Raw genomic sequence first — 11410 nt, forward strand, 5'->3', positions numbered from 1 at the left:
TGTGTCTTTTACCTCTGCCTTTGGTGGGGCCATGGAGAATCACCTTATGCATCTGGCTGTTCCACTCATATTCTGCTACAGCTAAAACACCTGCACAGATAGAAAATCAGCCTTGGCAAAATTCGGCTTCCTGTAGGTAAAGTATGCAAAGAAGAAATAATTAAACACAATCCAACTCATTGTCCCTAGAGTAGCAGCAATTGATTTTTATCCTGATTTGAGCATGCTGAGCCATTCATTAATACCTGCTCTTCTGCTGATCAGTGAATAATTGTGAGTGATCTACTCCTAGGGGAAAAAAACCCAGATATTTTACACATAAAAACAGTATGTGCCAGCTGAGTAACTGGGCCGAAACTGGCTCGTTGTTTTGGCTTGTCTGCAGACCTAAACGTCTGCTGACACTAAAGGTGTCTGCTGTTTGCAGCACGCATCTGGTGTGACACATCACATGGCACGCTTTCTGCCACCGACATGCCACGAACAAGGCAGCAGCCCCGACCCAGCAGCCACGGGCACGGTCCGAGAACAAACAATCTTGTTTGTGTGTGCGTGTCACACCCGGCAGCCGCGGAGAGCGCAGGTGACATTCACTCGGACCAGCGGGGGCATTCGGGCCTCGCCGGGGAGCCCCGAGCCGCGTCCCCCCGGGGCGGGTGCGGTGCCCCGCTACGGCTGGGGCCGTGTTCATAACCCTGAGTCACGCTGCGGAGGGCGGGCGGCGCTCTGCTGCCTTTAAGCTAAAAAAAAAATAAATATAGTTTTAAAATATTTATTAGTTTGTTTTTTAAATATTTATTAGTTTGTTTGTTTGTTTACGCATTGCCGGGCAATAAATCTGTGCACGAACGGGACGCGCCCTTCCCTGTGCCCTCACCTCTCCCCATCCCGGGCACCGCGGCGCCTCCCCGTGACGTCAGAGCGCGACTCGGCTCGGGGGGCATCTCCTCGTGACGTCAGAGCGCGATTCGGCTCGGGGGGCATCTCCCCGTGACGTCAGAGCGCGGCGCGGCTCGGGGGGCGCCTCCTCGTGACGTCACGGCTCGGCTCGGCGGCAGGGGCCCCTCCGCGTGACGTCACCCCTCGGGGGGCCGGGGCGGTGCCTGTCCGTGACGTCAGAGCGGCGCTGTGTCGGGCGGCTCCGCGCGGGGCGGGAGCGGCCGGAGCGCGGCGGGGCCGGGCGGAGCTCTGTGCGCAGCGCGGCCGGGGCGGAGGCAGCGCAGCAGCAGCAGCAGCCGCAGCCGCGAGCGGAGGGACAGCCCGGCGCCATGAAGTTCCAGTACAAGGAAGACCACCCGTTCGAGTACAGGAAAAAAGAAGGGGAGAAGATCCGGAAGAAATACCCCGACAGAGTCCCCGTGAGTGCGCGCTGCCAGGGCGGCCATGGCTGCGAGCCCGGGCTCGGCCGCCTTTGTTTTCCGTGCCGGCCGTCGGCTGCTGCTCGCCTTCTTTTGAAGGCGAAAGAAATGAGTTTAGTGCAGATGATGGTGATCTCGCTGCTCTGATTCAAATCCCCGGCTGCTTTTCTCCTTAGTGCGAAGCTGGGGCTATTTATGATGCGCGGAGGGCTGCGGTGTGGGTGGGGGGTGGAATACACCTTTTCCCCTGGGAGCCGCAGTAACTCCAGTGGGAACGCTGCTGATCTTTTTCTGGCATGCGTGGGAGTGAGTGGGGAAGGAGCTCACCCTTGTTTCTGTGAAAATGGAGATCAGTGAGTGGGCTAACCGGGTGCTCTTCATACTAAACATGGTCTGCATCCGGGTCATCTCATACGTCCCTGTTATTTTTATTTTTACTTCAGTTTGGCATGTCTTTTCGATATAGCCTCGCTCTTTTCCTTTGCATGAGCAAAAACATGATACTTCTCAGCCCTTTTGCCCTCCTGTTTAATCATTCTGTGGAGAAAATGTCACTTGGAATGCAAGGTCATCTAGCTAAATTTTGCTTCCTCATTCTTAGGCCCCTTTGGAGTGCCTGTGGGAAACTTCTGGCTTCGTAATTCCGAATAATTATTGGGATGAAAAAAAAAAATGACAAATCTAATTAAGTGTGGAGTGTTTTTTCCTTTTTAATAAACATTTTGCAAGTATTCTTTTTTTTCTATCCCCACTGGAGAGGTCTGCCCTAGATTTACTGCACAGGTGTACTGCATTCAAAAAAACTGGGATCACCGTGTAAAACTAATGTCAGAGGGGGAACAGTTACACTCCATGTTTTCCCTGCAGGCTAACAGCATGTTTTATCTTGGGAGGGACCCTCAAATAGACTTGAAAAAGTGTTTGGAAGTCAGTATTTGGGTGGCTTTGTTCTCTCTGGTTTTGGGAGGCCTGGCATAGCATAGGTTGAGCATGCAGCTTGAAGTGTGTGGGGTTGGGCATTTATGATGAGAGCTCTGTAGGTCGGCCAGTGTAAATTGAGGATTAACGTGGCAGATTGCACAGCAGGCCATGACAAATGTGTCAGGAAGAACCCTGTGGGGAGCCCAGGACGAGGCCCAGTCTGGCAGGAGATAAAGGAGGTCAAGACAGGGGGGGCATCAGCAGAACTTGGTGAAGAAAACTAGGACCAGAATAACAGGGTGTGCTGGAGTTAAGGATCATTGGAATGATGCATGGCAAGGCCCAGACATGAATTATTAGGGATAGCCTCTTAGAGGATAGAGCTGCATACAAAGAAATGAAGGCAGCACTCTGTTCTTCACATCACTTCTGTGTCTGCCCTTCCTGACAGCAGGATCCTTGAAGATGTCATCCTTTTGGCTGCCTACGCTGCAGTGCCGTGGTACATCTCAGCATTTTGATGAGATTTCACTGCCCTGCCTTGTCACAGTCACCACTCAGCAACAGCTCAAACATAGATACTCTGTATTCTGCCCTTAGGATTTTCCTTGTAGGTTTTTTAGGTATGTGAAGGGTTTAGTGCTTCAGAAGAAACAACCTGCATTATCCAGGAAACTGACTGCAGTTGCCAGTCAGATTAGCAGAGCACCTCCATTCCTTCTGTGCATTTTTGCAGGAGGGAGATGTTTCCTAACATCTCTTAAATCAGTGGTCATCTGATTTAAATCTTTCCTAGGGGATTATAAGCCCCAACACTCACCTTGTTCTCATAGGCATGACTTCTTTTCCTTTATTATCTAATGATCAATCTACAAGCCCCCTCCTTCCCCGCCACCTCCCCACCTTCAGTTAGGGTAGTCACAGCAAGCAGTTTGGCTTGTCAGTAGGTCTTTTTAATTGGAGGCAAGAACTAAAGGTTTCTCCCTACTGCAGTTTACTGTGTTAAAAACTGCTTTGTTTGGCTGTGCTGGTAAAAGGTGTGAGAAGTGCTGTTGCTGTTCAGTGAGACTGTGGTACTGTCCTTCCCTCACAGCATTTACCAGCTGCATCTTGTACAGAAATGCATGTCCTACCTCAGACTGCCTGAAGGAGCCTGAGTGCCTTATGCTAACTTAGGTACTTGAAAATCTTGAAGTAGCTGAGGCAACCATGTTTCTATTTTAAAATCAAACCTGGAAATTTCAGGGGGTTTGGCTGTGCTGGCCACATGGAAATGGAGCACAGGGAAAATGTGTCCTAATTGGTACCTCTCTGGTGTGAGGTATTTTGCAGACACTCACTTGGTTCTAGAAGGATTCAGGTTAGCGCAGCACCATGTCCAGGCTAAAATACACCAAGCTCAGGATAACATTTTGTTCTGGTGTGGTGTCTCACTGGTGGGGCAACATCGTTTTGCTTCCAAAGAAGGCTTAGTCCACAGCAATTCAACCTTTTCTCTTACACAACAGTTGCATTTGCTAACTTGGGTTGCCAAAGAACAATGGGAGCATGGAACCCTTAGAAATTAGTCCCACAGTGTTTCAGGTGGAGTATTTACTAGTATAAAGCCTAAGGGAATTAAAAAGATAAAAAGTTCAGAATTAAAAAGATAAAAAGTTCTAAATCCAGCTTTAGATTTAGTTTGGGTGGTCAGAATGGCTTCTGCAGAACAGCAAGCCACGTAAATTGAAATGTAATGGGTCTTTTACCCGTTCAAAAATACATCTCACAAAAAAACCCTGCATTTTTTTTTTCTGCACAAACACAGTAGTTCCAAAGGTTTCAATGGAAAAGGAGATCAGGTCACTTTGGAATAATTCCTGTTTCTGAGGTAAATATTTTGCCTAGCTCTGCTAACAAAAATTATCTTTTAGCGAAAGACCTCTTGGTCTGTTTGATCTCAAAGCTGCTGTGCTTTGTATTTTTCTGTGTTAGAATATAAGGAAACTGGTATTTTTGTCAAGAGATCTCAATGGGTCGAGTTGCCCAGATGGTAGGCTGGTTTTAATTATTGTATCTTTACTTGACTAAGGAAATTTCCATAGCTATGTGAAATATGGATAATAAAGGATATGAATTTCAGAGTACATGATAACTCCTGAAGAACTGGAGATTTTTTAAAAAATTCCGCAATGAGCTGTAGTTTCTCTTTAATTCTTTGCTTCATTCTAGAGCACTTGGTGTTGGTGAAAGTAGAAATTAGGATGTGGGACTACTGGGAGTAGGGCTGATTTTGTGCAAGGCAGTTTGGAACTGTAACCTGGAAACAGTTTAACTTACTTGTGTTTGTGTATTAGCCTCCTGACAGCTTCTTCACACAAAATTAACCTGAATTGGGAACATCAGGGTGTCCTAATTATTTTTTTTCCTCAGCCATTATGGTTTATTTTTATGTCTGTTCTGGACTCTTTTTTTCACTCACCATGCTTACTGCTGCAGGCCTGGGCTCCCAGCACAGCTATTGGGAGTGATTTTAGGTTGTCTCCTGTTCTTCTTCTTTAAGTCATCTCACCTGTGTGTTCTTTAATGTTGTGTATTCATTACAGATTATATACCTAAAGGCCTGGTATGAGATGGTAATATCCTTATCCACTGACTCTTTTTGGACCATTTTGGTTTATGATACTCATCATCTGTTTCTTGCTTTCTCTCTCTCTCTTTCCAGGTAATCGTGGAAAAAGCACCCAAAGCCAGAGTACCTGACTTAGACAAAAGAAAGTATCTCGTGCCTTCTGACCTCACAGGTAATAATGCCTACCTGCTTTCTTTCCTGATTTTCAGTGAGAGGGTACACAGTACCCTTGTTCTGAGGGTATTGTGTTTCCCATCATTTCCATCGGTATTAGAAGGGCTTGCTCTAAGGGCTGGGAACTCCTCAGCTGTGAGACATGAAGGTTGGGGAAAGGAAGGAAAAGAAGTGTTTTTTACTCTCTGATCAGTGCAAAGAAAATATCCAGACAGGCTCAACATCTCATTTATCTGCTGTCCTTGTTATATTTACACCTTATAGCCTGGGTTACAACATGCAGAATTCTCTGAGATCTTTTTACGTATCTCACTGGCTTAGCCAGCGTGTCACAGCTGAGTTCTAGCCATGACAACGACTGACTAAATTGTGTATCATGGGCAGTGTCATGGCCAGTCAATGATGACCTAGCTGCAGAGTTGCCAGAGGCTGTACTCTTGTTGCAGGAGGAGACAAGTTCTTGCAATAGTCCCATCCTTTTTCCACCCCTATAGTTGTAGTCATAGCTACAGAATTCTTTTTTCTGAATGGTCATGATGATCTTGAGTGTGATTACATCTCTTTTTTATTTAAGAACATGAAGAAGAACAAGAACATGAGTTAAAGAAACAGCATTTCTTCTTCTTGCAGTATTTAATGGACTGTGAAAAACTTTCTTGTGCAACATAGTTCAAGTAAATTGTAAGGAATTTTTTTTTCAGGAATGATATAACCATTTACAACAAGGCTAAATTCTCTAAGGTGTCTTTGATCTGTAGGATTTCAAGGTTAAGCTAGTTAAAGGTCTTCTCACCAATTCCCCTCAGTAGAGCATTTCATACCATAGTAGGTGGAGTGTGGATTTAGAGGGGACATGGCATGGGGTGTGCACCTGAGAAACTGCCAGCTCTGAGTGGATTGGCTGCTCATGTGGTTACAGTCATGAAGTTATTGCTTTCTTCTCTTGCTTTTTTCCTGCATTGTTCATGTTCCCCTAATTTTTATATACAGTATGTGACTTCCACCACCAAAAGAAAACAGTCATGGTTAGGGTTACATTACAGAAATAAACAGCAACAACAACAAAAAAACCCCTGCAACATTCCTTCTGCATCTAAAGGCATTCTTTGTTCCTCTTCAGTTGGTCAATTCTACTTCTTAATCCGAAAGCGGATCCACCTGAGGCCGGAAGATGCTTTGTTCTTCTTCGTCAATAACACCATCCCTCCCACCAGTGCTACTATGGGCCAGCTGTATGAGGTAAGCCTGGCCCTCTCCTCTTGCCTTTCCTTGGCGGGAGCAGTGTCCAGAAGTGTCAGTGGTTTCAGCTTGGTCACAGATGCCTGAACATCCCTCTTACCCTGAGCTGTATCCCATCACCTGGTCAGGGGAGTTCCATCCCCCACTTAGGAGTCTGGGGAGCCTTATCAATCAGCTGGTTGTTTGCTGTTGAAAGGGTTGTGACAAATACTTGCCCCAGCAATGATCTATTGCTCCTACTACTTTACCAGAGTATTGAAATAAACCACTACCTTTTTGCAGATTGGGGCTGGGGAGGGTGGCGAACATAGGTTTTGCTGTGTCTACGAAAGAGATTTCCTTTTGGCCAGTAAAAGTAAGTAAAAAGCCAGTAAAAGGGGCAGTATCACTGGACATCCATTTGTCTACGAATACTTTCTTGGGGAACACTTCTTCTTTGCCTAGAATTACTTTTTCCTCGCTCGTAGTTTGTAAGTGAGGATTACATATGAGGATTACATAGGATGCTGCAAGCATTGCTGCCTGCTATTTCTACTCAGCAGTGTTATTTGATCAATCTTAGAGACATACAGGATATACAGCCCATATTTCTCAGCTCTATAGCCATTATATCATGGGTGGCTTGCAGCCTGGATTGATTTCTCCTTGATTTCTCCTTCTGCTGGGTGTTTTAATAAACGAGCTCTGGCGTGGTGCTGTGAGCCTTGTTTGGTCTGTCACTTTTTGACAGTAACTGGATACTTCATCAGTCTCGGTACTGATGGAGATAATAAAAGATAACACAAGGCAGGGTGCTTTCCAAATCTGACCACGTCGAAGGAAAGTGTCTGACTGTCCAGAGCTGAGGTCAGATCTCTGTTGCTGGCACTCCACAGAATTTTTGTGTCAGTGTAATCACTTAACATATCAGCTCTATTGCTCGTATGTAAAACAGGACTTAGAAATACAGCCACTTGTCAGAGTGTTCTGAAAAACTAAAAATACCATCTAGAGGTGATTTTTGACTTGTTAAATCCTTCCAAGTCTCTCTCTCAATCTTAAGACCACACCACTGCTGAGATACTGGTGAACAGTCAGAGCTGTTTCTGTTGCACGCTTGCAACACAGCCTGGCTGTGGCTCTTCAAGTAAATTCCCTGTGTACAGAAATGTGTCCTGCCTGTGTGTAGAAGCAGAGCTGTGGCCAGAGTTCTCTTTGGTCTTGGGAAGCGAAGCCTTCAATGTAAATGGAGAGGAGCAGTGAAAGAGAAGTTACCTGCTTGTGTTATGATGATCTCTGGGTTGAGCTTTCTCACATGCAGTGAGTTCCCAGCTTTGGCTCCTCACTTTGTCCCTTTGTCCCCTGGCAGGATAACCACGAGGAGGACTATTTTCTCTATGTGGCCTACAGCGACGAGAGCGTCTATGGCAAGTGAGCAGCAGCCCCCCAGGCATGCAGGCTGGATGGACTGATGGAATGGATTGGCGGGGAGGGGGTTGCTGGAGAGGCAGGAGGAGGATGCATGAGAAGAGAAAAAGAGAACTGGAAGTGAACCCCATGCACAATGTCATCAGCTTCCACGCATTAATTATCACCATTATTTTTTAAATTGAGGGGAGTCAGGGTAGGGGGGCAGGGTGAACTTGAAGAGTAAGGAGAGGTTCCACACTGGGGGGTGGGGGAACTCCACTGTTCACAATTCTTCTCTTGCCACAGCTGGAAGTAGTTAGTGCTGGAGGCTGCTAGACAAGCCGGTGTAGTGAAGCTCCAGGAGAGTGACTGGGCAGGATGGCCATTTTCATGTAACCCTTTCATTGGATGAAGAAGGCATGCCATGTATTGTCACTGACCTTGTCCTGTCTTGTCCACGGCCCCCATTCAGTGAGCTGTGAAATATTTCACTCTGCCCACACAAGGCTGTCCTGTGCTGACAGTCCTCCCTCCAGCTACTGCCTGTGAATTGTTCCGAGGGTATTGTGTTTCCCATCATTTCCATCAGTATTAGAAGGGCTTACTCTTGAGGGCTGGGAACTCCTCAGCCGTGTGACATGAAGGTTGGGGAAAGGAAGGAAGGAAAAATTCTGCAATTTTTTTTTTCCTTTGTTGCTTTAATTGCAACTGCTGGACAGAAAAATGACCCTTTTGTTCTTTTCAGTGTAGTCAACTGATAAACTCGTAAGCACAGGGCTAGAAAGGACCTCAAGAGGCCATACCAGCTCTGAGACAGGACTGAGTATCCCAAACATGCCCACCATGGCTGCTCATCAAACTTGTTCTTACTGAACTTCACTGAGGAAGATCCTGGAGGCTGCTGAGATTGTCTGTTCAGTTCCTAGCTAGCCTACAAGTGAGATTGCTTTTCCTGATACCTAACTTTAGTCACCCTTGCTGTGCATTAAGGCAACTAACTACTAGTGGTCTCGTTTTTGGTGAACACAGAAAATTATCTATCAGTGTTGTCCTTGTACCAGTCTTCTGCAGATTTGCAGAGTTCCTGTGGGTTTCACCTTCCCTTCCATGTCTCCTCCCTGTACAGCCCTTGCACCACGTGCACAAGCGTAGGAAATCAGTCACTGCCACGTGTGTTCTGCTGGCTTTTTGTGATTGGGTAACAGTGCCTCTCTGTGCCACAAGAGAGGTTCTTTTAGACTTGAAGGGAAAAGGGAGTAGATTATCTGTAGATTTTTTTTCTTATTTTGTTTTAAGCCAGTGTTGTTCTTAGGAGGGTGTCAGATGCTGTGCAAGCCTTATGCTGTCATGCCAAAGCAGTTTCTTCTCAGTGGCAGGAACAGCAGATTTTCCCATTACTGCCGTAACTATGATGAAGGAATAGGTCTTGGAGAGTGAGCTGACTTTCAGGAAAATTCTGGGGTCTTAACTAAAAATCAGAGAGGTAGGCCTGAATTACTGTAAACATTCCTACATTTAAAAGAGGGACCAAGAGGGAGAAAGAGAGAAGCAGGATGGAGAATACAGGTGAATTCCAAATTAAGTTGAAGGTGTTTGCTCAATTTACTTACTTGTAAAGTTAGATCACCATTCCCTGTGTTCCTCAGGAATGAGAAATCAAGATGGATGTTCCTCTGAGTGTGGGGAACAGGAAATCAGGTTTCAGCCTTCTCTGACTGTTGTTTCATGGAGGTGCATGAGGCAGGAGAGCTGATGGGAGTGTCAGGTGGGGGTTACTGGCAGAACCATGTGAAGGTCAGGGAGGGCAGCGTGGTGGGGTGGGAGGGTTACTGCCTGTGTGGTGGGAAGTACCAGAAGAATGGGAGAGAAGGGAGGAACCACAGAGGATGCAGACAGAAAATGAGGGTGCAGATGAAGTGGTTGGCATAATATCCCCAGTATTACATCCTGAACTTCAGGCTTGCTGTTCCATCCTGTGTTCATCTGGAATAAATGTGTTTGGATGAGTTGTACCTACTGCCAACTTGGATAACTGCACTGCCTGCACTGCTCAGTCCTCTCTTTTAGACTCACTCTCCTTCAACTACCAGGCTTTCTTCACATCCTTTGGGTGCAAATCTGCATCAATCTCTTGTTTTAGGAAGCTCTGAATATTCTGAAGCAGAGGACAGACCCAGGAGGCTTTCTGGGATAAAAGAGAAGACACAGGCAGATGGTGTGCATCTCTCTGCTGCTGTCCCACTTGTTCATGCCAAGCACGTGGTTAAGCACACTCAGGGGAGAAAGAGTTGGCATTTGGGGTGCTTGGTTTTGTGTTCAGTCCTCCCCTCACGCTGCTGGGTTTAAATGACATGTGGGACTAATCACAACTGTTTGTTTAGTGTAGAGTTTACGATTTAATTTAGTTATTTTACAGTTCTTTCAACTGAATTGTGGCATTTCTGTTTTTGTGCTAGTATTGTACAAGGTAATGATGGTAATTTTTTTGTGTTGGTTAGCTGCAGGTTCTTGTAAAATAAAGTTCAGACTAGAGCTTAATCAACTTATCAATAAAGATGCATTTGAAAATCACAGATTGGTCCAAAATGGGTGACTAGCATTTCTTCCTGATGTGGGCTTGTAAATGAAGGGATGACTTTGCCAGAACTTTTGCTGCTACTTTTTCCCACAACCCCAGGTTTACTCTCTCCTGTCTACCAGGACAAGTCCCATCTCTCCTATTTTTGGTGGTATTGTCACATACACACCTATCTGTGTCTTGCTATGCCACTAGTGGGACTTTTAATTAGACCTGCATGATGTAAGAAAGTCTTAAGATGCATAATGAATACACTGATGCATTTTTCTGCCATTTTAAGGCCTTGATGGGCCAGTGATGGGGCCTCGGAGGCATCACCAGCCCTGCCCGTCCGTGCCAGGCACCTTGGGCCACCTGTCCCGATGCCCATGGCCCAGGACTGTTTGTATCTGCCCTGGTGCTGTCCCTGTCAGCCCCTCAGGATTGTGGCCACCTCTCCTGGCACTGTCCCTGTCAGCCCCTCTGGATTGTGGCCACCTGTGCTGGCACTGCTGTAGCAGGGCTGGCCTGCAGCTGCCCTAGGCCCTGCTCTCAGCCCTGCACAGCCATGAGCCCCCTGAGGTCCTGCCCTCAGCCCCACACAGCCATGAGCCCCCTGAGGCCCTGCCCTCAGCCCTGCACAGCCATGAGTGCCCTGAGGTCCTGCCCTCAGCCCTGCACAGCCATGAGCCCCCTGAGGCCCTGCCCTCAGCCCTGCACAGCCATGAGCCCCCTGAGGCCCTGCCCTCAGCCCTGCACAGCCATGAGCCCCCTGAGGCCCTGCCCTCAGCCCTGCACAGCCATGAGTGCCCTGAGGCCCTGCCCTCAGCCCTGCACAGCCATGAGCCCCCTGAGGCCCTGCACAGCCATGAGCCCCCTGAGGTCCTGCCCTCAGCCCTGCACAGCCATGAGCCCCCTGAGGCCCTGCCCTCAGCCCCACACAGCCATGAGCCCCTTGAGGCCCTGCCCTCAGCCCTGCACAGCCATGAGTGCCCTGAGGTCCTGCCTTTAGCCCTGCACAGCCATGAGCCCCCTGAGGCCCTGCCCTCAGCCCTGCACAGCCATGAGCCCCCTGAGGTCCTGCCCTCAGCCCTGCACAGCCATGAGTGCCCTGAGGCCATGCCTTTGCCTTGGCCTGGCAGGCCAGTGGGATTCCTGCCT

At 47.6% G+C, this 11410-nt stretch overlaps 1 protein-coding gene across 1 annotated transcript; it reads left to right on the top strand.

The window, feature by feature from the left end:
• Positions 1-1158: 1158 nt before the first annotated feature.
• Positions 1159-10263, top strand: GABARAPL1 (GABA type A receptor associated protein like 1). The gene is made up of 5 exons (XM_058023068.1): positions 1159-1358; positions 4984-5062; positions 6185-6303; positions 7652-7713; positions 9833-10263. Exons 1-5 carry the CDS (start codon positions 1269-1271, stop codon positions 9840-9842), a joined length of 360 nt encoding a protein of 119 aa, XP_057879051.1. The 5' UTR covers positions 1159-1268; the 3' UTR covers positions 9843-10263.
• Positions 10264-11410: the final 1147 nt, after the last annotated feature.

The sequence above is a fragment of the Melospiza georgiana genome, chromosome 4 (assembly GCF_028018845.1).
Source record: "Melospiza georgiana isolate bMelGeo1 chromosome 4, bMelGeo1.pri, whole genome shotgun sequence".
NCBI lineage: Eukaryota > Metazoa > Chordata > Aves > Passeriformes > Passerellidae > Melospiza > Melospiza georgiana.

What these genes read in the sequence shown, in the direction of transcription:
- GABARAPL1 (XM_058023068.1), top strand. Translation starts at nt 1,269, where the DNA reads ATGAAGTTCCAGTACAAGGAAGACCACCCGTTCGAGTACAGGAAAAAA. An exon ending in CGTGCCTTCTGACCTCACAG is followed by an intron (nt 5,063 to 6,184) that starts GTAATAATGCCT and finishes GTTCCTCTTCAG; the next exon opens with TTGGTCAATTCTACTTCTTA. An exon ending in CTATGGGCCAGCTGTATGAG is followed by an intron (nt 6,304 to 7,651) that starts GTAAGCCTGGCC and finishes GTCCCCTGGCAG; the next exon opens with GATAACCACGAGGAGGACTA.